The following is a 25,398-nucleotide window of genomic DNA, read 5'->3' as shown; positions in this document are numbered from 1 at the left end:
CCAGATGGGTTGCTGGGTGGATCCCTGTCAAGGTACATGCGGGAGTCTGCCTCACTATCTCCCCTCCTCTTATCTAAAAATAAAAATCAAGTACAGTACTCTAATAACATTGCTCACAGAGGCTTTAATGTTCATTGGACTTAGAATGTTATGAACACTGTATCACTTCTAGAATCTGCAACTATAATCTCCAGCTGAGATAAAAATCTTCATCCTTGGTTAATGAAAAGAAATTGCAAGATTTGGTTTGGATTCTTGTTCCTCAGAATAATAGGGATTGGGCAAGCTAAAAGGAGACATTCTGTCAGACCCACTTCCTTCAGTGGAATTGCCTGTTCCAAAGATAAATGGTTTTGTTTAATATACCTACTTATCTTTTAATTGAACAGTCTGTGTTCTTGTTTCTTTTGGAGAATATATGGCCCTCTTTTACTTTCCCATATGAGAAGCCACAGGAAACCACATTGAGGTTTACTCAGTCATAAGTACATCGTGTCCTTTGAGAAATGTTTAGGAAAGAATTGGTTTACTTGGATTTTAATAACTCGGTGATTAGTTTGCAAGTGTTCCTTATCAATGATGTTTAAAATGTGCATCCTATGATTCATGTCACTTAAAAGAAGTAATAGTGATAAGAACAGCATTACCTTTGGATGTTGCCTAATTTTCAAATAAAGATAAAAGATTGATTCCCTAGAAATGGAATGAGCCTTAGTAAATACACATCTTGTGATGTTAATTCTGTAATCCTGTCTAAGTTTACAAGGAAACAGAATGAGAATTAAAAAGTTAAGGACATACTTGTTTCAGAAATCAAGGTGGGGTGTGTGAATGAGGTAATAATTGAGGGTAGTTTCAGGTACTGTAATTTTTTTGTGTGCGTGTGCAACCATTCCTGGAAGTACTGCAATACCAGGTCTATGCGTGGAGTGGACGGAGCAAGTTCCTATTCCATCTCCTAATTCCAAAAATCCATTTAATATATTGTCCTCAGATAGAGGACATATCAGATATTAAACTGATAACAGATACTACACTTGATCCTAGCCAAGAGGCCAAGAAGCGATGGCACTGTAATTTTCAATAATACTAGAACGTATTCCTTTACCGAATAATCATTACCTTTAGTGTAAGGCACCCGCTCCAGGAATGTGGACAGCAGGGGCTGGGATTCCCAGTGACTATCACTTGCCCAGAGAGAGGAATATCTGTTGATTGTGGTATTACCTGGGGACTAATATCAAATTCTTTCTCCCCTATAAATGTAAATAATCATCAAGCAGTCCCACACAATTCCAAAATAAATGTTAAATAGCAATAAGCCATATTAGAAAAAAAAAGCCATATTAGGGGTCCTTTAAAGTATAAAATTTGGATAAAGGGAATTCTATACCCCATGACTGGCAATATTGGAAGGCTATGCATCTGCTTTCTTTTATTTGCAATCTATATTTGAAAAAGAACTACATTATTCGCTTTAGGGACATTGAGTTTTAAATATAGATGCTTTTTTGCCTGACTTGTGGTGGCGCAGTGGATCAAGTGTTGACCTGGAACGCTGAGGTCACCGGTTCAAAACCCTGGGCTTGCCCAGTCAAGGCACATATGGGAGTTGATGCTTCCTGCTCCTCCTCCCCTTCTCTCTCTCTCTCTCTCTCTCTCTCTCTCTCTGTCTCTGTCTCTCTTCTCTAAAATGAATAAATAAATATAAAAAATAATTTAAATATGGATGCTTTTTTTTTTTTTTGCATTTTTCCGAAGCTGGAAACGGGGAGGCAGTCAGACAGACTCCCGCATGTGCTCGATCGGGATCCACCCGGCTTGCCCACCAGGGGGCAATGCTCTGCTCATCTGGGGCATAGCTCTGCGGCAACCAGAGCCATTCTAGCGCCTGAGGCAGAGGCCATGGAGCCATCCTCAGCGCCCGGGCCATCTTTGCTCCAATGGAGCCTCGGCTGTGGGAGGGGAAGAGAGAGACAGAGAGGAAGGAGAGGGGGAGTGGTGGAGAAGCAGATGGGCGCTTCTCCTGTGTGCCCTGGCCGGGAATCGATCCAGGCCAACGCTCTACCACTGAGCCAACTGGCCAGGGCCAGGATGCTTTTTAATTGAGGTTATTTAATCTAACCCTTTTGAAAGATGAGAGAACTGAAACTGATAGAAACAAGTGAAAATCATATATCCCAATCCCTACCATTGGGTACTTTCTCCAGGATGCGATAGGGTCTCAATGTGTGTGTATGGGCTTATATTTATATTTGGTTTGAAACCCTCTCATACCTTGGGACTGAGCAGTAATAATTCAAATTTTGACATCTAAATTTCTGATTTAAACATTCTATTTATGCCATTCATATTTAATCAGCACCTATCAGATGACTGCTCTCAAATTCAAAATTTAGGATTATAGATCCCAGGGGGCATTTGGAAAAGAGCATTTTCATCTTCTCTTTAGAGAATTCTTGAAAAGTATGGATAAACTTGAAAAATTACAATTCATCTATCTTTAGACATTTAATCTCAGCCGAGCCTAATATGCTGTTCTAATTATAGTGATATAGTTTCCAAATTATAAAGCAAGACACATGGCCCAACACATGGTCCTGGAATTCTGAATGTTTGTACCAAACATTCAGAGTAATATTTGCTTAATGGTAAGAGAAATTCTGCTTTGGAGCACAAGAAAAATCAAGTGTTTATCTTGGTAAGCTCTTCCCAAAATAACCTACCTAGTTTCTTGCAATTTCTGTGCTAATCTAATTATAAAATTAAAAATATTTATTTTTTATACCAAATAGGATTAATGTTCATTATAGGAAACAACCAGAAAATATAAATGAGCAAAATAAGAAAACACCTAACAAACAATATATTATAAAATTCTTTGATGCAAAAGAAAGGGCATTTTAATTTAAAATGCTTCCATACTTTCACAATCAAATCCCACTCTTCCTTGTTTGTAGCTTTAAAAAACCCCAGAATTTAAAGAGTCACCGAGTAAAACTTTTGTGTCCTTAAAACACGCTGCCTGAGTTTTAGGAATCTGAACAATAAACATGAAATCGGTCACCTGACCCTACCACCCTCATCTCATTCCACACACCCATCTTCCCTCCCTGCTCACACGCATTGGGACTTCAGAAATATCCTTTTTTTCAGTTCGGTTCTTTCTACAAGGATAGGCGAGATGACAGAAAGGTGCAAGAGTCTGGGCAGAGAAAAAGGCTACATCCAGATTTTGCGTCCATAGAGCGCAAAGCCTCTAGGCCTAACACAAGAGGGTTTGTGCCCAAGCTGCTCTACACAGCCGGCTCCGCGGACACCCCGCTCCTCCTTGGGTTTCAGTTTAACTTCCTTAAGCAGGTTGAGAATGCAGGCCCCACAGTTTTAAGGGCAAGGCGGTGCCCCAACGGGTATTTTTCCCGGATTCTCTCCTTGAGTGCAGAGAGGGGTGTGGGGAAGACTAAGCGATGGGCGTTTCATTCATTGCTCCTCTTCTCTTCCACCCTGTCCTCCCCACAGACTTTCCCCTTTTCCCAGTGCGAGTTTGACGTCGGTATCCAGGATACCAGACAGCCAATCGCTTGGTTGCCAGGGGAGACGCATGGCCAATCAGGCGTCGTTGCTATCTGTAATATTTTTAGCGGAGAGGGACTCTCGGTTCCACTCCCAACGTCAGCTTCGTGTATTTCCCTGGTGCAGGTTGTGAAAAAGGGCGCTCGTCCTCCTCCTTTGAATATCTCTCTCTCTCTCCCCCCCCCCGCTTTCTATTTACCCAGACATATTTCAACCGAAAATGATCTTAAACGCACGTTACAAAAGGCACACTGTTTGTGTGTTTGTGTTAAAAGTAGGCACTTGAAATACACGCATACATACTTAGATACGTTTGCAATTTGGCACGGAGAGCTGGGATGGGACATTTGGAATAAAATGCGAATTTTCTTACAGTCACACCAGCCCCTACAGCCGAGTTGTTACCGGGTTGCACCGGGAGGTCTGACGTGCGATACTGAAGCAGTTAAACTGTCACCTGGGCGAGAGGTGTGGCCTGGTGATCTCCCTTCCCCACCCCCAGCCTGACACGGCAGCTTTGGGTTCTGTAGTTGCCACCCTCTGGATGGCAGTTGGTTTAGGCCCCTGAGGTGATTAATATCCAATTAATCGGATGCACGAGTCCCTGTTATAGTTCGCCCTTTTTCTAGGTTCTTCTGGGTGCACAGGAGGCAGACTTGGTGGCTTGTCCACGAGTGTGATTTTCCTTGGCCACAGTACCATTCGGGTAGGACACTTTCTGTAAACTCTCCCCTCCCTCTTGGGGCCTTGGACTCTCCTCCCTGTTGCCCCCGCCGCCTCGCCACCTGCTTCGCTCCCCTCCCCCTTCTCCTCGGCGCTCTCTGCCTAAACCGAGCGTCAGCCGCCCCACCCCACCTGTCACCTTCAGTGGCACGTCTCTTCCCCAATCACTATCCAAGGTTCTTCTTAATCCCGCCCACAGAGACTCCACATCTTCAGTTTATTGGCCACCTGGAGCCAGAGGGGTGCGGCCTTTCCCACTCCGGCCCTCCACCGCCCTTCAAGACCTGGCAGGCATTACTTGGCCAATGGCGTCGGGGGGCCGGGCAGGGGCGGAGCTAGGCGGCGAGGGTCCGGCGAGCTGGTGGGAGGGCGGGGATTGGTTACACCGCCCCGAGCTGTGTGACGCGAATGGGCGCGCGCGCACCCCTACGGGAGGGGATGGGGGGGCGGGGAAGAGGATATAAAATGAGAGGTGGGGTGCGCGCCGCGGCAGAAGGAGCGAAGCTCTGGCCCGGCGTGGTGTGTGTGCACTCAGGGGACGCTGGGCCGGGCACCGGGCTGCGTGGAGAAGTGAGCGCGCTCGCTTGACCCCGTCCCCGCCACCCAAGTCAGAGGGGCGACCTCTCGAGGCCAGCACCAAGGCCCCGTCCGCGCTCCGCTCCCGGCCACGTCGTCGTGCACTCCGCCGGCTCGCCGCCGCCGAGCCCCGCGTGCCCCCGCCCTGCCGCCCCCTCTCCCCCGCCCAGCGGCGAGGTCTGTGGTCGAAGCAGCCCCGAAGCAGCCCGTAAGTATCTGGGGGAGGAGGAGGGGCTGCAGCGGCGTCGAGCACCGGGCCCTCGGGCGCTCGGGGACCGCGGCGTCGCGCCCCCGGAGCGGAGGGGAGCGGCTCCGAGGGGCCCCGGAGCCGGAGGCGGGGCTGGCTGGCGCGTCGGGCTCGCCTCACCTCGCCTCGGCCCGGGCCGGGTGACCGGGCGGCCGGGCAAGGGCGGCCCGAGGCGAGCTGATGGCAATCGGGGGTTGGGGCTCCCGGAAGGAGCGGCGAGCTCCGGGGAAGCGCTGGGGTCCGCGGGGTCGAAAATGGTGCTGGGGAACCGGTGCTTCCCGGGCTCTGGCCGGGTCCCAGGAGCCGCGGGGCGGGGGGCGGGGAGCTGCGGGTCCGGTTACGGCGGGGGGGAGGGGAGCAGCTGACCCGGGGCCGCCGGCGCCCCGACCTGCCCGGGTGCCCGCCCCAAGTGGTTGCTTTTCCCTTTCTCGTGGCCTTCCTCCTCCCTCCGCTCTCCTCCGAGGGTACTTGTGCTCTCTTCCTCCGCCCCATCCTCCTCCTCCTGCTGCTGCTGCTGCTGCTGCTGCTGCAGCTGCTGCTGCTGTAGCGCTTGGGTTCCGAGGGCTGTGAGCAGAAATCTAATGAGACCCAACTGGCTGTTTATGTAATTCTTCACACTCTTGTCTTAAGGCGTTCCTTTAAAACTACCTTCCGCCGAGCCTGAATTTCTCTTGCCTGCACCTTTAAGCAATTTGGCTCAATCAGCTGCCTTCGTCGACAGTCAGGCTTTTGGCGTGGAAAGTGTTTGTAGTTTGGGGGCAGGCAGGGAGTCTCTTCCCTTTGTCACCACGACTGTGGAAAATGGAACAGATGGATGAATACCAGCTTGAGTTTTTAAATGTCCTTTTAAATTAACCTCAGTGTACAAATAGATCTCCTTTGCAAATATCTTCTGTTTGCCCTTGATCTTTCCTTATCCCCACCCAGTGCTGATCCAGCAAACGTTTAAAGGTCGACCTTATCGTACATGACTCTCCGGCTGTTCTCTTATGGGGAGGGAGGGAGGTGGTTTTGAAAGTCAGAATAAAACTCAGAAACCCTGTCCATTAAACAGATTAATAAATAGAGATTTGAAAGGAATTGTTGCTTTTGTTATACGTGCTGTTGAGGTATTTTCAGATTTAGAAATATATACATTGAAAAGAAAAAGTACAAAGAAGCTCAGTTGTGTCCTCTTACTAAGACCTCAACAGTATAGAATAATTTCTATATAAGAGCATATGAAATAACTATAGTATAATGTATAGGTTCATAATTATCATTCAGTAGAATGGTAATTCATTGAGTATTTAGTACCTTTAATTTTAGCCTAATATACTTTGGAAATTAAAATAATCTCCCTACTTTATCAAATTTCTAAATGTTTAACAATGGAGATTAAAGTACTACAGTATGTTTACAAAATGAACAGAAATACAGAATTCACATCTGAATTAGTGAATAGGAATATTACTGGCTTCTAAAACTGGCATATGTAGGTATGGAGGTAAAGTGGATGGGCATACTGAGTATAGTTTTCAGTAAATATTGTGAGAATTAAAGGAAGTAAAAAAAAGGGATACACTATAATTTTGAGATATTTTTTATTCTTAGAACTCTAGTCAGAAACAAAATTATAGGGTTAAAAATATTTTAACTGTAAATTCTTTTTCCCCTATGATATTTTGAACTTGAATAAATAATTTCCTATTGTATGTTCCTTTATTTTGTGCTGCTTATATTTTTCAGACTTTCTAGCCTGTTAGACTTTTTCAACAGTGAAATTATTCTGGGGGTAAAAACAGGCTATGAGACCTACAGTTATCTTATTTGTACATGTTTGCTTTTGTTTTGTTTTCTTTAAGGAACAAGACCACTCAAGGTGAAGGATAATCCAATACCAGCACTTTGAATGAAAATTTGTTTCTCTGCCACAAACTGAACACTTTTTTTTTGGTGTGTGTGTGCGTGTGGAAGTTGAAACACAAATCTAACTTTGTGGCATAGCAGCTATGCAGCTTGAAATTCAAGTAGCACTAAATTTTATTATTTCATATTTGTACAATAAGCTTCCCAGAAGACGCGTCAACATTTTTGGTGAAGAGCTTGAGAGACTTCTTAAGAAGAAATATGAAGGGCACTGGTATCCTGAAAAGCCATACAAGGGATCAGGGTTTAGATGTATACACATAGGGGAGAAAGTGGACCCCGTGATCGAACAAGCATCCAAAGAGAGTGGTTTGGACATTGACGATGTTCGTGGCAACCTGCCGCAGGATCTTAGTGTTTGGATCGATCCATTTGAGGTTTCCTACCAAATTGGTGAAAAGGGACCAGTGAAGGTGCTTTATGTGGATGATAATAATGAAAATGGATGTGAGTTGGATAAAGAGATCAAAAACAGCTTTAACCCAGAGGCCCAGGTTTTTATGCCCATAAGTGACCCAGCCTCCTCAGTGTCCAGCTCTCCGTCACCTCCCTTTGGTCACTCTGCTGCTGTAAGCCCGACTTTCATGCCCCGGTCCACTCAGCCTTTGACCTTTACCACTGCCACTTTTGCCGCCACCAAGTTCGGCTCTACCAAAATGAAGAATAGTGGCCGCAGCAACAAGGTTGCACGTACTTCTCCCATCAACCTTGGCTTGAATGTGAACGACCTCTTGAAGCAGAAAGCCATCTCCTCCTCAATGCACTCTCTGTACGGGCTCGGCCTGGGTAGCCAGCCGCAGCCACAGCCGCAGCCTTCCCAGCCGCCGCCTCCGCCGCCGCCGCCGCAGCAACAGCAGAAAACCTCTGCCCTTTCTCCTAATGCCAAGGAATTTATTTTTCCTAATATGCAGGGTCAAGGTAGTAGTACCAATGGAATGTTCCCAGGTGACAGCCCCCTTAACCTCAGTCCTCTTCAGTACAGTAATGCCTTTGATGTGTTTGCGGCCTACGGAGGCCTCAATGAGAAGTCTTTTGTAGATGGCTTGAATTTTAGCTTAAATAACATGCAGTATTCTAACCAGCAATTCCAGCCTGTTATGGCTAACTAAAAAAAGGAAAAAAAATGTATCGTACCAGTTAAAAGTACAAGTTAAAATGCTCGGGCCCAAGGAGGATTTTTTTTCACCTCCTTGAGATTTTTTTTTTAAGCTTATAGTAAAGATACATTCAAGCTTGGTTACAAAAATAAAACATGCATCATTTTTCATTTGCCAACCAAGCACAAAGTTATTTTATACTGACTGTATATTTTAAAGTATACTCTCAGATATGGCCTCCTACAGTATTTAAGATATAGCAACGACATGGCTGATTTTTTTTTTTATAAAAAATTGGCACTAATAAGTGGGTTTATTGGTCTTTTCTAATTGTATAATTTAATTTAGTACAAAGTTTGTAAAATATCAGAGGATATATATATTGTTTCTACGACATGGTATTGCATTTATATCTTTTTACTACAGTGATCTGTGACAGCAGCAGCTTCATGTTGTATTTTTTTTACTGAAATTGTAAAATATCCATCTTAAAAACATCAACTATTCTAAAAATTGTGTACAGGATATTCCTTTAGTGGTGGAATTAAAATGTACGAATATTTGCTTTTTCAAAAAATGTATTTTCTGTTAAAGGTTTAAAGATTTTTGCTATATATTATGGAAGAAAATGTAATCGTAAATATTAATTTTGTACCTATATTGTGCAATACTTGAAAAAAATGGTATAAAAGTATTTTGAGTCAGTGTCTTACATGTTAAGAGGGACTGAAATAGTTTATATTAAGTTTGTATTAAAATTCTTTAAAATTAAAAATGCTTTCTGTGGTCTTTTAAGCCTCTGCCAAAGATTTATCTTGATGTTGTAAATGCTAATGATGCAGAAAGGTCTGACTCACTGAATCACAAACACAATGGAAAGCAGTTGCCCTACGGTGCACCAGATAGTAGTTGGCTATCTAGAAAGTAGTCCTATCAGAGCTCCATAGCCTGACCTATGCTTGTGGCCACTTTATAATTTTCAGCAACTCCCTTCAGTCCGTATGCGTCTCCCGTGATAGGGACGGTGTGCTAAGGTTAGTCAACCCTATTTTATAGGAAGTTTTAAAATGTGTCACGCTGACATCCAAGAGAGGTGATAAAATGAAATTCTCGTGTAATCTGAGAGGATTTGGTCCAAGTGTGTGTGGAGAGAGACCACTGGGTCAGTCTTCTGCTTCTGCCTGGGAGAGGGACAGCTTGCAGGGTTGACTCAGACAGAGCAGCTGACCTAACTTACAAAAAAAAAATTAGTTGTTTACTAATCCTTTTACTTAAAGTTCAGCCATTGTATGTGGCTGCATAATTTATGATTGCACTCTGTTCAAGATTGGACAGGTTGCTAAATGTTAGCATTTGTGTACACTTTCCCAGCAAAAAAAGTTTGCAATAGCCAGCCTGCTGGTTGGGGGGGGGGGGGGTGTTAAAGGTTAGTGATGGATAATGTGTCAAATTCTATTGGTTAGGGATGGAATTTTTTTAAACTGATGAGCTGGGAGAGCTACTATTTAAATGATGAGTCATTTCACTGTTTAATTGTCCATTGTTAGTGTTGACATAGTAATCCTGACAAAATTGTCTTGAATGGGAAGAAAAAATACCATTCTCTGTGCTTTTATAGTAAGAAACCAGCACTGTCCGGGTTACTAGGGAAATAAATTTGGTGTCAAATGAGTTTTTTGGACACCAGTCTACAAAAGCCTTTTGTCTGTTACCCATGCAGTTTAGAGCAATAAAAAGTTTTAAGGAAACAAGCACTGAAAATAACAGCGAGGCTGTTCTGTCAGCTCCATGGTGAGGCCTTTGTCCTTCAGTGGACAGAATGAGGCTATGAAGAAGGATTGGGGTAGTGAGGAGGACCGGCTGAGACCCAGTCTGCCGACACTTAACAGTTAGGGGCTTTTGTGATCACAAAGTTGGAATAGCTATAAGAACAACCAGAGTAATGGTTTTAAGTAGAGACTTTTGGTTGAAATTATAGGCTTAACTTAGAAGAAAACTGCCTTTTTATAAAGAAAGGCTCAAGTTAATATTTTCCTGAAAGAATAAGGCAGCAAGTCAGTAGATAGGCAAGAGATTTTGTAAAAATCAAGTTGTAACAATCCGCAGCACTAATATATATACATTTGGATTTTAAATAATAGAACATAACTTAAGTTAAACTATCAGATCTTAAGAATGTGTATATTGACAATCAGGGAAATTTCATATTGGTCTGTATGCTCATGTGGCCCTTGAGAAGGACTAAATTTTATCTTGATTGGTTTCAAGAAAACAATCATTTGATTTGAGCTTGTGTCTGAGGATTTTATGATTTAAAAAAAATTTTTTTCCCTTTCTTTTGAAAAAAAATGGGGGAGAAAGAAAGAGAAGAAGCATCAACTGGTTTCTCTTAGGTCCATTTAGATGTGTCGTCATTGCTCACCTTGCATCCATACCCTAACCAGGGTTTGAACCCTGTCCACTGAACCACCAGCCGGGGCCTATGATTTATTTTTTCTTTTTAAAGAATGAGCAAAGGCTCTGTTTTCATGCCCTTTTTTGCTTATTAGGAATAAATTTTTTAAAGGTGCTTTTGGCTAGCACACCTTATAAAGTTACCTCTTAATCTCAAATCTTTTTCTCTACAGTCTGCCAGCACACTTTGACCCTCTGTGTGATACTGTTTTAGTTGACAGTTTGATGAGTTACATTTTATTAGGTCTTTCCTATCTTTTTACTTCTATAACTATTGATACTGGAGCAGTCTCGGACTGGCCTTAACCTGGTGTCCAAAATGCTGCCTTACAGATTGTGAGCCTCATCAACGAGTGAAGAAGATAGTACTAAAAAGTAGCTCTGGGTTTGGAATATTCCTTACCGCCCATCTTTTACTAAAGTTGGGTGTATTGTTAATCCCCTTTGAATAGCTTTAACCTCTGTTGAAGACTGTAGGCCTTCAATCAAAATGCCCCTTAAAGATGATGGCAATATTTACTATGCTTCTTAGCTTTTGAAGGCGAAGCTAAAGGTACCCTGAGTTTAAAATGTTTTCCTGATGTATGTTGGTATTAATTTCATTCTCATATAGATGGTTTATATACTGGCATTTTAATTGAGAGATTTATTAATCTAGCCAGTCTTTAGGATTGGAGTTATTTTAAAATGTCAGGAACATAGAAAAGAAGTGTCTCTCTGGACACACTTAAGCTAAGGAAGTAAAATGCTGGTTGGAGAGTTTCCTCCACACCCTTTCCCTACACAAACAGCAAATAGCATAGGCATGGCACAGCAAATACAGATGCTTACTTGACTAGAGTGTGTGCTTTCTGTCAGAGGCAGGGTAACAGCCAGTGCAAAATCAGATCAGAGCACAGCCTTGTTAGAAGACAAGTATGTAAAATTGCCATTGCTGAATAAAACCCATTTATATTGTTTAGTATGCCAATCAGAAGATACTACCTTCATGTTTAAAGGACCTAAGTTCAATATCTGTGTATGTTCATTTGGAAAATTAGTACAGCACTTGTGTTGAAGTCTTTTTTTTTTTTTTTTTTAATTTAAAACATTCAGTCACCAAATGCTCATATAGCCTTTACTATCTGCCGGGACATTTCAGTCTAACGCTCTCCCAACTGAGCTATTTCGGCAGCTACCGGGACATTTCTAACCTAGCTGACTGAAGCAGGGCTGAGACACTGCTTAACTCACCACGAGTGCAATGGTCAATTCAAATTCAGAGAGTTGGGTTCCAGAGTTCATGATCGGAAGCTCTATGCTTTGTTTCCTCAGATTGGTGGCTATTCTGATTTGAAGTCAGTGGAATAAGACCATTTTTCCTGCATTAGCCACATGACTTGCAGAATCTCTACAAGAAAGTAAATGGGGGTGCTCAGATGTCATGATGTTTTGAGAGAGATACTTTGTATCTTTGGTGATAGTCACAGGCTATCTGAAAGTATTTTTAGAAATCATTAACAATGCTCTAATTTTCTTGTGTAAATTACTTCTTTCATAACCACAGGATGAGTAAGGACTATAGATTTAGTGGCCCTGCCACTTCTAAGTAAAATTGTAAACATTTGACCTTCTGTAGCTATTTTCACACCATTCCTTACCTGTGTTTATTGATAAACACAATAAGGAAAGGCCAAGTAAGTTACCGAAATAGTTTTCAGCAGTGTGTTTCTAGTACAGGGGTCCCCAAACTTTTTACACAGGGGGCCAGTTCACTGTCCCTCAGACCGTTGGAGGGCTGAACTATAAAAAAAAACTATGAACAAATCCCTATGCACACTGCATATATCTTATTTTAAAGTTAAAAAAACGGGCCTGACAAGGTGGTGGCGCAGTGGATAGAGAGTCGGACTGGGATGCAGAAGGACCCAGGTTTGAGACCGCGAGGTCGCCAGCTTGAGCGCGGGCTCATCTGGCTTGAGCGAAGAGCTCACCAGCTTAGACCCAAGGTCGCTGGCTCCAGCAGGGGGTTACTCGGTCTGCTGAAGGCCTGCGGTCAAGGCACATGTGAGAAAGCAATCAATGAACAACTAAGAAGTCGCAACGCGCAATGAGAAACTGATGATTGATGCTTCTCATCTCTCTCCATTCCTGTCTATCTGTCCCTGTCTATCTCTGCCTCTGTAAAAAAAAACAAAAAACAAAACGGGAACAAATACAATATTTAAAATAAAGAACAAGTAAATTTAAATCAACAAACTGACCAGTATTTCAACGGGAACTATGGGCCTGCTTTTGGCTAATGAAATGGTCAATGTCCGGTTCCATATTTGTCACTGCTAGCCGTAACAAGTGATATGACGCGCTTCCGGAGCTGTGACGCGTACATCCCGTGTCACTGGAAGTAGTACTGTATGTGAGCAACACCACATTTTGCAGCACCGCCACATACAGTACTCCTCTCACTGACCACCAATGAAAGAGGTGCCCCTTCTGGAAGTGCGGCAGGGTGGGATAAATGGCCTCAAGGGGCCACATGCTGACCGGGGGCCATAGTTTGGGGACCCCTGTTCTAGTACCTATGATTTGTTTTGTTACTTTAAAAAACTATCTTTTTTTTTTTGTATTTTTCTGAAGCTGGAAACAGGGAGAGACAGTCAGACAGACTCCCGCATGCGCCCGACCGGGATCCACCTGGCAGGCCCACCAGGGGGGGCGCTCTGCCCACCAGGGGGCGATGCTCTGCCCCTCCGGGGCATCTCGCTCTGCTGCGACCAGAGCCACTCCAGCGCCCGGGGCAGAGGCCAAGGAGCCATCCCCAGCGCCCGGGCCATCTTTGCTCAATGGAGCCTTGGCTGTGGGAGCTGCGGGAGGGGAAGAGAGAGACAGAGAGGAAGGAGGGAGGGGTGGAGAGGCAAATGGGCGCTTCTCCTATGTGCCCTGGCCGGGAATCGAACCCCGGTCCCCCGCACGCCAGGCCGATGCTCTACCGCTGAGCCAACCGGCCAGGGCCTAAAAAACTATCTTAAGGTACACCTTTGTAATACATGATTTCTATATGTATAGATTGTTTGGTTTTTTGCTTTTATTTTAAACATTAAGGAAGCTAAATGACTTCTTGTTTCTTTTTTAATTTTTATTTATTCATTTGAGAGAGAGAGAGGGAGGGAGAGAGAGAGAGAGAGAGACAGGAACATCGATCTGTTCCTGTGTCTGCCCTAACCAGGGGTTGAACGGCAACCTCTGAGCATCCGGATGACACTCTACCAACTGAGCTATCGGGGCAAGGCATGATCTCTTATTTCAAACTAGTTCTGAAAGCCTTTCTTAAAGAAATCAAAGTGTATTTTAGTTTAAAATAAAAACTGGTTACATTTTAGAAGCAAAAGCTATTAGGGATGAGCTTACATTCCCTGTAGCATTGCTCTTAGTTTTGAACATGTTTAAACTGCACAGTGGCCTTGGCCGGGTGGCTCAGTGGATAGAACGTTGTTCCAGCCCACCGAGCAAACAAGTTTGACCTCTGGTCAGGGCACATGTGAGAAGCAACCAGTGAGTGCACAGCTGAAGGGAACAACTAAGTAGAAGAACAAGTTGATGCCTCTCTCTCTCACATCCCCTTTCCTCTCCTCATATCAATGGAAAAATTTAAAAATAAACAAACAAACAAAACTTCACAGTAATCAGAAAAGCCCATTTTAAAAATGGCTCAAGAATTTCTGGAGTTTCTCTATGGATTAAATCATGTTATACTAAATGCCTACTATTTAGCTTTTGGGTTAGTTAGAATTTGATTGGACCAAATATTAATGAACCTTTAGTTGGGCTTTTGGAAGTTTAGATTGGGCTAAAAATCTTGTCATTAATGGTATTTGACTTGTAAACAATAAACTACTACTAACCATTTCTCAATATTTGAGTTTTTAGATTTGTATTTTGGAAGACTTGTTTTATACATATAATCTGTAAGTGGGGCTTTGAGATCACCTCACAATTGGGCAAGACTTAGAAGAAAACAGTTAGCCAGGAGGCAGTTCATGTACAAGCTATTTAAAATTATGGGTCTAGTTTCTTCCTTAAGCATGTTAAGTCATTTGACTGAGATGGCTCAGTTTTTTCATCTGCAAAATGGGTACCCTGATATCGATATACTTCCTCAGGAAACTACCTTGCTATGAAAAGTTGTCATTGAAGTAATGGAACATATTCTTAGGGGCTTACAGTTTTTAGAAGCCATGAAGTTTAGAATTTTGCCCATGTTTATTGCCCTTTGAAATCAAAAAAGTAATTGAAGACCATAACTTTTTATTATATCAATATTCCATTGTCCAGTCTATTATTTGCATCAAGAGACAAATAAAAATTCTACAGTAATATCCTAAAAGCTATTCTATTCAGGTTTCAGTAATAAATGCCACTGAGTCTGTGACTTTAGTTTTGAGGCACTGATGGGGAAACCAGTGTTTCAGCATTCTTTTTCATACAATCAGCAAATTGACTTAAGCCCAGCATACAAGTTGATGCTCCTTTTGGGAGTAGCCAAAAACTTTGGCTAAAGTGCCCATGCTGTCGTGAAAAGTAGTGAAGTGGTTGTTCCTATTTAAATAATCTGGCTCAGGAAGGGGAGTTAAAAATGCAGCTCTGGCAGCAGGTATGTCATATGGAGAACGGTGCCTGCTTTATTTTGGTGCAGGTAGAAAAGAAGAGAGGGTTTGCTTCACCGAAGGGAAAAACATTGAGGACTTGGAAGGAAAAACACATTCCGTCTGGCATTAGGAGTACTTGACTTCACTGATAAAATATGGCCAGTGTGCAGAACAGAGAACAGGTGTAAAATATTTTTAGACAAACCTTGACGTATATTGTAGGTCGCATCCCTTCTCTCTACTGCTCAAGTGTTTCAAAAATAATTGTGGAAAAACCACATTTACAAAATAAACTAGATACTGCTTTGGGGGATTTTTTTTTTTTTTGTACTGAGTGTTAAAGTCAAACATAAACTTCCTTGCCAGCCTCCAGGTTGCAGCTATTTTTAAATGCCGGTTCTCTGCACGCCCTTCCACAGCTCTCGAGTCCCCCTTCCTCTTCCTCCCACGGCGCTGCTGGGAGCTGGGGGGGGGGGGGTGGTGGCAGCACAGCCTCATTCGGAGCATGAAGGCTGGGTGATCATGGCCCCCTAAACCCGATTCAGAGTTTGAACAATTTGTATTCCTTTAAGCTAGAGAGAAATGGGACCAGCATGGGCTTGGCATCAGTCTAGCGTGGTTTCTAGCAAATGGGTATAAGTCGATGACTTCTGGATACCTATAGAAGGGAATGCCGAAGACTCCTACCAGTGTGGTGTAAGAAATCCTAGGGCCCCTTCAGTCCAGAGTCCCGATGGCCTCGGACACAGGTTCCGTACTTCTAGGCACAGGCCTTTTTCTGTTTTGCACTAAATTCAGGCCCTCCTTTCAGATCGCTTTGCTTTGCCACCCGTCCACCACCCGTCAGTTCATTTCTAGTAAGGACAAGGGTTGAACTTCGATTTGTTTTGTAATGAGCATGCCTGCTCCTTTCTCATTCTAGTTGTCCACATCAGCCTGCTACCCTCAGAGCTCTTTGCCCAAAAAGAACACTCCTTGTTTGGTAAACTGCCATTCTCAAGTTCAGTAGAGCCCTGGTGACTTGCTTCCTGCTACCTCTATTTCCAGGAAACATGATGGGGATCTCTAAACCACTTCAATCCAGCACCCAAGATAGCTGCAATCCCTGGGAAGCCTTTCTAGCTACGGAGGTGTCATTAGAGGCCCTTTAACTGAAGCCTTTCTGAAGCCTTTGAGAACAATCCACGATTCACACGGGCTGTAAGGGGTTTTTACCTGAGGCAATTTCATCTTTCTAAATTTTACAAAAGATTGTCAGAAAGGAAGGAAACTTTTTTTGTAACTTAGGAAGAAGTGGTTTTTGTTGTTTGGGGTTTTTTTTTGGGGGGGGGAAGGGGACTCTCGTTAATCATCGGAACCATATCAGTTAAAAAGAACTTTTTAGATTCTCTGTAGAAGGGATGGGGGGGCAGGTGAATTCTCATCTCCCCTGGAGCGTCCTCCAGAGGAGAAGAGTTGGGCAGCAGGTAGAAAAGAAGCCAGGCTGTGCCTCCTGTCTCTGCCCTTCCTTCAGGGCCTGGGGAAGGGACGGTCCTGGAGTTCAGTTGCTCTTGATGGTGGTCTTGCAGAAGTTCTGGGGCCTGGGACAAGCACTCCTCGTCCAGGCACAGCACACTTTTCTGAGGAGTGTGCGTTCCCTTTCGGACTTTGAAGGAGGGCAGGGGAGCTGCACCCGAGCCCTGCATGCTGCCTATTGAATGACCGTGATTTTGATATTATCACAAAGCCATAGGGAGTCCAGAGCCAATAACCAACCTCAGAAGCTCAATAATGATACTTCCCTAGTGTTTACTATTCCTAGATATGGTTCTAAATTACTTACATATTTTTCACTCGCTTGAATTTCCTAAGAACCCACTGAAAGTTATGCTATTTCCCTCATTTACAGATAAAGAAATGGATGCAGAGAGCTTCTGACAAGGTTATAGCCAATAGAGCCAGGATTTGAACTGTGAGGTTTTGTTTCCAAAGCCTGTGGTCCTTAACCATTCTCCATCCTGCTCCTGTGTGGTTGACCTCCATAGGAAGGCTTTACAGAAGACCCGTACTTGTTTATTTAGGAGAAATTATCGAAAATAAACTCTGTGCCAACTCTCTCTCCCTAGAGTGCCCAGCATGGTCCTGTACCTGGTTGTTAACTCAGCCACCCCAAAGTCATTTAAAAATCAGCCTCTGCCCGGCACAAGCAGGAAGGGGAAATTTATTGCAAAACCACGGAGGAACGGGGGAGAAGCGCTTGGGGGCCGCGTGCGTGTTTTATTTATCCGTGTCACCGCTATAGTCTGGCTGCTTGGGTGCCTTGAGGAGACAGCTTCACGTAACTGAACTCTAATTTTAGCAAAAGAGTGATACTGACTTATAGCGGCTCTGGGGTCAGATTCTATCCGGGTCCCTAAGTTATCTCAAACAAAATGAGACCACATTTAAAACAACCCCTGTATTCATTCACTCAGCACATTTATTGAGCATCTACTGGGTTAGGAACTGGTGGTGATGTATGTACACCTTTAGGACCTTCCAAGGAGTTTACATTCTAGCAAAAGATAACATACACACCCAAATAATAGAATACAGGAGAAGGGGAAGGTGTGAGTAAAAAGGAGAGAGATCATGCCCATCTGAGGGGTTCTAGGTCAGGGGGAAGTTATCAAACTCATGAAGAACGGGTCGTCCGGGCAAGCATGGGCCCCCTCAAATTTCCATACCAGTGGAGGAAAAACTTGGTCCGTCCTGGTTCTTTTTCGTCATCTGATGTGTCCACAGTGTGAAGAAGGCAGGCTGCTAGCCCCCGGTGGGAAGGCAGAAGAAATCAGAATTAGAAGATTTACTGCTAGTGCGTCACTCCCAGGAGAAGGTGCCTTTGCCTTTGGCCATTTTAATTTTCTTTCATTGTTCCAAGCTTTGTACAGAAACGTGAAGGAAGTGGTTTAGAACTTTTTAATTCATCTAACGCAGAGTTGGAGTGGAGAGGTCAGGTGAGACATCCAAAGGAAGGCGTGAGGTAGTGACGGAGGGACTGGGGCAGCTGGCTCTAGTTCCCTCTCTCAAGACATTTCAGTTTGATGGTTGTCCTAAAAGCCTCCTCAGGCTAGAAGCTCCCTCTAGGGGTCATCTCATTTGTTTTCCTACCTTTAGAGACAAACTGTTCTTTTCAGTTGTCAGGGTTCACAGCAGATAACGCCCTTCCAGAAGCTTGTGTTGGTAGAATGTGTGTGTTCACAGCACAAACTCAGACACACACACCCCGCTCACTCCCACTTGTCCCCCCCCATACACACACCAGACTGTACTCTTGGCCAGGGTAACGAGTCTGTTCAGAACTCAGTTGTTCCATTTTCCAGTTCGGTTTTTGTGACTGCTCAGATTATCTTTGCATTTTGAGCAAAAATCAAAGAGTGAGGCTTTGGAGGGAAAGCTTTGGAGGGGAAATTAAGCCCAAAATGAACAGCCCCAAATAACTTTTCCCCTGGGCCACTTTCCTTGGGCAATGCCCTTCCCTAGGCTCCCGTAAGTTTCCTCTGTGGCTGAACACTATGTCATCCACTGAAAATACTGCCACAGGCTGGCCAAGCCCCTTCATGTGACCTGGGTGCTCTGGACGTAGCATGGATCTTGCTTTGAAGCAGAAAACACCAGTACTCAATCCTCAGCATCACTAGCAGGAACAGAGGTCTGGGCTCCACAGTTTCCCCTCCAGAGCCCTTGGTAACTGCCAGGAACTAAGTAGGAATGTTCTGCAGCAGTACAGGGGCTCCAACACAGCTCTAACAAAACTGCTTGCAGCAACGCTGTGCAAGAAAGAATATGGACTTCCGGGTCAGCTTTTAAACTGAACCCCACGCTCACCTGTGAACAGGTATGCCCTGTGAAACCTTTTCAGCCTCGGATTTCCTACTGCAAAATCCTTTCTGTCGTGGTTAGTGTGAGGATTATGTGGGGTATATAAAGCATAAAGCACGATGCCCTTTCCCTTAGAGAACTGGGGCTCTATACTTCTGAGAGGGGCTGAGAATTGGACATCTTTATCTTGTCCATCTCTCTATCTCTATCATCTATATCCCTCTATCTCTATCATCTCTCTCTCTCTCTATTTCTATCTATCTCTATCTCTCTATCTCTATCATCTCTATCTCTATCTCTCTATCTCTATCATCTCTATATCTATCTATCTATCTATCTATCTATCTATCTATCTATCTATCTATCTCTGCCTATGGCTTAGATGGAAGGACATGGTCTCAGAACTGGCCTAAATAAAACATGTCTTTTCATGAGAGTCCTAGGTCGTAAAACCTGGTGGATTAGCAGGGAGAAGGAAGGAAGCAAAAGTGAGAGCAAGCCATACGTCACTCTTCTTGACTGCGGTGGGAGACAGCAGACATGTGGTTAAGTGCAAGGGCTTAGGAGTCACATGGAGGGACCTAGGGACCTTTCCTTCTCGGCCAGGGACTTTGGGCAAAGTTTCCAATCTCTCTGAGCCTGTTTCCTCTCTGAACTGGAGAGAATATTAAATGGAGGTGAGTAATATACACCTCACAGGGTTGTAAATGGTTAATGAGATAATGTGTGTTGAGCACGTATTAGGTGCTGTGCGCCATTAGTAATGGAAATGATTAACCCTGCCACCCCGCACCTCATTGGCAAAGGGCGCCCACCTTCTATGAGGCCTGTAGTGGGCGGTGGGGGCGGGTCACCCTCTATGTAAGTCTCTCTGAAGTTGCATTCTGCCCCTTCCAAACACCAGCTTCTCCTCTTACTAGGGCCACAGGGGGAAACAGTTGGTGTGAGGACTGTGAGGGTTGCTTTGAGTCTGAGTTATTGGTTACACCAGGACCCTAAGGCTGTTCCCCCTGTATTCTGTGACCCCTTGAGGTGCAGTGAGATGAGGAGTGGTGCTTGAAATAAGGGGTCACGAAAAACTGCAATCAGTGCTCCGAGTATTGCAGCTGGGAACGATGGGTGGAGAAATGCTCCCAGCGCCTCTGTGGAGGCCCCGGGGTTCCCCATCTCCACCTCAGTACTGCACTTTGTCTCTGCTTGCTGGTCCCCAACCGTGCTCTCCTTGGCTACCCTCACCCCTCTCCCTATCCCTTTCTCTTCTCTCCTCTCTGTGTAACTTCATCCTGGACTCTTTCCTTGTTGACAAAGGAGATTGCATCTGTTCTCACTATGTGGTCCAAGGGCATCTTTGCGGAGAGGGTTCTGTTCTCCACTCCTGGTTCTTATTCTAACTATGGGCAGGGACATGCAACATTTCTTATCCCCAATAACTATGGGTACTGGGTTTTTTGTTTGTTTGTTTGTTTGTTTTTACAGAGTCAGAGAGAGGGATAGATAGGGACAGACAGACAGGAAGAGAGGGAGAGATGAGAAGCATCAATTCTTCATTGCAGCATCTTAGTTGTTCATTGATTGCTTTCTCATATGTGCCTTGACTGGGCACTGCTGCAGAGTGAGTGACCCCTTGCTCAAGCCAGCGACCTTGGGCTCAAGCCAGTGACCTTGGGCTTCAAGCCAGCGACCTTTGGGCTCAAGCCAGCGTCCATGGGGTCATGTCTATGGCCAGCAACCCCGCGCTTAAGCTGGTGAGCCCGCACTCAAGCCAGATGAGCCTGTGCTCAAGCTGGCGACCTTGGGGTTTCAAACGTGGGTCCTCTGTGTCTCAGTCCTATAATCTGTCCACTGCACCACCGCCTGGTCAGGCTGTGGGTACTGTTATTATTCCATTCTTACAGATGAAGATGCTGAGACCAAAGAGGTGCTCTCACAAAGTCACAGAGCCAGTGTTTGAGCTGGGCAGTCTAACACAGAGCCGTGCTCCTTCATGTCTCTGACCCTTTTCCATGGCCACCCACCCTGGGTACCAAAGAGATTTGGGAACCCGATGGCCTAAAATATCTGGCTCTTCTTTTTAAAGGCTTATGCAATTCAGTTATGGAGCAATGACCATAAAATAATTCTTAGACCCTTTAATGAGCACATCCATGCAGGAAACAAGATGCTAGCTGCATCATGATGTCTCTGAAGAGTTGTTGAGTCACTGCCCCCCTGGTACACCATGACTCCTGCAGCTGTCATGGCTACTGGGCCATGCCCTGAGAGGACTTAGCTCCTAGTCCCTACTGTCACCTTCCTATCAGCCACCTCTCTCCCTCATGTTTAGCTTAAAGTTTGGTACACTCATCTTCCTCTGTGCGCCATGACTGATGGGGCTGGGTGGGTATACTAATCTGCATGCCTCTAGGAACTCGGGGATATTGAGAAAAGCCATCAAGAACTGAATTTGTGTGAAGGCCTGTTAGCCTTCTAGGGAAAAAAGATGAGGGAATTTTGAAGCTGAGATTGCTGTCCAGAGACAGTGGGGTGATTCCAAGAGCCCCTTGTGGCAATGGAGCCAATGAGACCAAAACCAGCAACTGCCTGAAGATGTGAGAGTCCCGAGTCTTTGTCAGGACAGGCGCTTGGAGCCAAAGGCCATATGGATCGCTCCCCCCTTCAGGACCCCTCCCCCAATACCCTTACATAAAGCCCTCTGCCAGAGAAGACAAGAATTACTGGTTCATCCTTTATAACAGAGCTGTTCAACAGAATTTGCTGTGATGACAGAAATACAGTGTGTCCGTAAAGTCATGGTGCACTTCTGACCGGTCACAGGAAAGCAACAAAAGATGATAGAAATGTGAAATCTGCACCAAATAAAAGGAAAACCCTCCCAGTTTCTGTAGGATGATGTGGCAGCATGTGCACATGCGCAGATGATGACGTAACACCATGTATACAGCGGAGCAGCCCACGGCCATGCCAGTGGAGATGTGGACGGTACAGAGGAAAGTTCAGTGTGTTCTGTGGCTAAATTCAAATCCGTGACCAAAGTGCAACGTGAATATCGGTGCGTTTATAACGAAGCGCCACCACATAGGAATAACATTACTCAGAGGGATAAGCAGTTGAAGGAAACTGGCAGTTTGGTGGAGAAACCCCGTTCTGGTAGGCCATCAGTCAGTGACGAGTCTGTAGAGGCTATACGGGATAGCTACCTAAGGAGCCCTAAAAAATCTGTGCGTGAGACCACATCGAACTGCACTGAATAGGTATGAAACTGGGAGAGTTTTCCTTTCATTTGGTGCAGATTTCACATTTCTATTGTCTTTTGTTGCTTTTCTGTGACCAGTCAAAAGTGCACCATGACTTTACGGACACACTGTGGTCTATGCTTATGTTGTCCAATATGGTAGCCGCTAACTACATGAAATGTGGTCCTTACAATGTAGCACAGCTAGTGAGACTGAGAAGCTAAATGTTTAAATTTTATTTCATTTGAGTTTATTTGTAGGAATTCAATACTAGCTGTATGGAGAGAGCAGCCTTATAACCTTTCTGTAAAGCCTTGTGGCCAGAGGCCAGAGACCAGGCAGAAGCGGCAGTTACGAATGTTCAGAGACCTGCCATTTGGGGTCCTCAGTCTTTAACTGCCATGATTAAAATATGTATGTCACCCTGGAAAGAATATAGGCACTAAAATCAGACAGACTTGGGTGTGAATCGTGGCTCTGTCACTGATTAGCCCTATGACCCAAGGTCATAAGGCATGTTTCCTTAAACATCGAGAGTCTAAGATTCAGCACGAACAATAATACTTGTGAGGTTACAGACTTCCTCCATAAAGTCTATAGGGCTTCCTTCATTCATGCAGCCATTCATTCCACAAATATCTATCCAGCACCCTCTGAGGCCAGGCCTTATGCTGGGTATATGGCAGTGACCAAAGCACCCATTGTCTTTGCCCTCCTGGACATTTTAGCCCGGGCGGGATACATGGTAAAGCGGTAAAATCTAGCTTGAAGAGGGTTGTGAGGTTAAACTGGACAATATGTGTACCGTGCCTGACTCAGCATTGTTCGCACTCCAGTGTCTGTTCCCTCTCTTCTGACACTGTGCTTCTCCCCCACTGCGGGTCCTTGCTGGGCCCCTCTCTGCTTCCTGGTACTCACGGGGAAAGAGGACAGAACCACCACCATCCTCTGACAAGAACCAAATGCGTCCCTCACAGGAAGACAGAAGACACAGACGCACAATCAGGATGGGGACACCGTAAGCCCGTCAGGTGTCTGACAAGGTTCTCAAGACTTGAAAAGGCCAAGAAACACCCAAGCATTCCATTCACCCCAACAGACATGCTTCAGGAGGGTCCAGTCTGGGACGTGGTGGAGCTGAGTCCCGTTTCCTCCTCATTGAGAGTGGCCAGGGTGCTGCTGCAGACCCGGATGGCCGAGTTGCATGTCCCGGGGCAGGTTGGGATGTGGACACAGAGACTCCAGCCCGACCCTGAGAGAGAAGGGCTGGGAGGGTCAGCAGTCAGCAGCCCAGGAGGTGGGGAGGAGAGGGCTGGTCAGCTTGCCTACCTGCCGGCCCAACCCTCTCCCTTAGGCGACGGCCAGTCAGAAAGCTATTCTTCCTCCCTCCTGACCCAGCCAGAGAGGGGAGTGTCACTTGACTTTGGGGCACATTCCAGAATGAGGCCACAGCCAAAAATAGAACCCAGGAGCCCTGCCACCTAGCCTGCCTATATTAATCACACATTCCCAGAGCAGGAGTAAGACGTGGGACTCCTGGGGAGGTGGGCGGCGAAGGAGGTGGGGTCAGGACCCGGTGCTGGGGAAGGGTGGGGAGACCCCAGAGAGGCCCCTGCACCCCCTTGCATCGAGCCGCACCCCACCGACCCTCAGTCCCGGGGCCCTTCAGTGAATCTGTCGTGGGCTGTGTGCGATGCGCCCACAGACCTGCCTGAGCCCCTGAGCAGCGAGGCCGGCTCGGCTCGGGGTCAGTGCAAACCCAGAGGGAGCCAGGACTTGTAGAGGGGCGTTTGTAGAGCCTGGGAGCGCCGAGGCTCCCCCAGGAGCAGCGTCCTGAAGGATGAGTAGGCATAAGGCTGATGTCTCACTCAGGAATCTAGGCCATGGCTGCTTATGTGTGTGATAGAAATACCACATCACATGGAAAGGTCAGAAGACAGCCCAGGAGTGCTGTGTGTGCCGCTGACAGAGGCAGGCTCTTTGGAGATCTTTGGGGTCCTGCTGGGATTCCACATTGCCCAGCCTACTGTGTGTGTTTGTGTGTGTGTGTGTGTGTGTGTGTGTGTGTGTGTGTGTACACACTGGGAGAAATAGTGTAACATAAGCATTAAGAACTCTGAAGTCTGCCTAGGTTCAATACTCGGCTATGCCCGTTTGCAGCTGGGTGATTGTGGGCAAGGGTCCTATCTCCTGCCTCAGTTTCCCCACTTGCAAAATAGCATCTTGTCTCATAGAGTTGTGATGGAGACGAGAAGACACAATGTCCAGTGCCTGTCACATAGTAAGTGCCCACTCAGTGTTGGTGTTCTAACAGGACAGCTGGACACCGGGCGCTCTCCTAGCCGAAGGACATCACCACGTGGCTGTATATTTATTCAGTTCCTTTCCTCATCAGTTTCTGCCGCTGGTCCCTGCTCTTCAGCCCCACTGTCCGGGGGGTGACATCAGACTATGGAGCAGCTGCCCAGACAATAGAGCAAAGTGTCCTAGGAGGCCAGGAGAGGCGGAGAGTGGAAAAAGCCAAGCTGTCCTGCTCCGGAGGCGTTGGGGCTGGTCTGGAGACGGCGGCGCCTGACCAGGGCTCTGGAGAGGCAAACAGAGACATGGACTAGAATGGGGCGGGGCTACAGATGCGATGAGTGGGGAAGTGACCAGTGCAGGAAGCAGGTGATTCTGGCCTCAGGCCTGAAGGAGGACGTGGTCCCCATAGGTCTGGCGGCCCAGGCTGGGGCAGGTTTCCCAGACGGGGTGGGTTCCCTGGCAACCAGGCTCTGACCGTCCAGTTCGGCCTTTGCCGAACACCTACCAGATACCAGGTACTGTGTAAGGCCTTGCCAGAGACCAGAGACTCGGGCCTGGTTTCAAGGCTAGAACAAGAAATGCCGTGTCCAAAGTCATAGCAGATTCTCAGTCATTCATGCCCTGCGTGCCCCTACTTTCTGAATCCCGAATCAGCCTGTGTGGCGTGATCGGGTTGGATGACCCTGTGAGCAATAGAATAGGATATTTGAACTTGAAGCTGTGTGGTCACTGGAGCCGCAGGAGCCGAGACCCAGAAGGACAAGGGGAGGCTCTGGATCCTGGAGCCTATTCTTAGCCAGGGTGCTGCTGAGGGCCCAGGG

The 25,398-nt window shown here is 45.8% G+C and overlaps 1 protein-coding gene and 1 non-coding gene across 2 annotated transcripts; one reads left to right on the top strand and one right to left on the bottom strand.

Annotated features, from left to right (window-relative positions):
- Positions 1-878: 878 nt before the first annotated feature.
- LOC136396260 (U2 spliceosomal RNA) lies at positions 879-1,067 on the bottom strand. The gene has a single exon (XR_010749646.1). It is a non-coding gene; the product is annotated as a U2 spliceosomal RNA (small nuclear RNA).
- Positions 1,068-4,782: 3,715 nt separating this feature from the next.
- Positions 4,783-8,899, top strand: TOB1 (transducer of ERBB2, 1). The gene is made up of 2 exons (XM_066364584.1): positions 4,783-5,080; positions 6,964-8,899. The coding sequence occupies exon 2, from the start codon at positions 7,111-7,113 to the stop codon at positions 8,134-8,136; it is 1,026 nt and encodes a 341-aa protein (XP_066220681.1). The 5' UTR covers positions 4,783-5,080; positions 6,964-7,110; the 3' UTR covers positions 8,137-8,899.
- The last annotated feature ends 16,499 nt before the right edge of the window (positions 8,900-25,398 follow it).

This window comes from Saccopteryx leptura, chromosome 2 (genome assembly GCF_036850995.1).
Source record: "Saccopteryx leptura isolate mSacLep1 chromosome 2, mSacLep1_pri_phased_curated, whole genome shotgun sequence".
Taxonomy (NCBI): Eukaryota; Metazoa; Chordata; class Mammalia; order Chiroptera; family Emballonuridae; genus Saccopteryx; species Saccopteryx leptura.
This window is presented reverse-complemented; position numbering and strand designations above follow the sequence as displayed.

Bases quoted from the DNA above. Each gene is read 5' to 3' on its own strand.
- TOB1 (XM_066364584.1), top strand. From the start codon at position 7,111: ATGCAGCTTGAAATTCAAGTAGCACTAAATTTTATTATTTCATATTTG.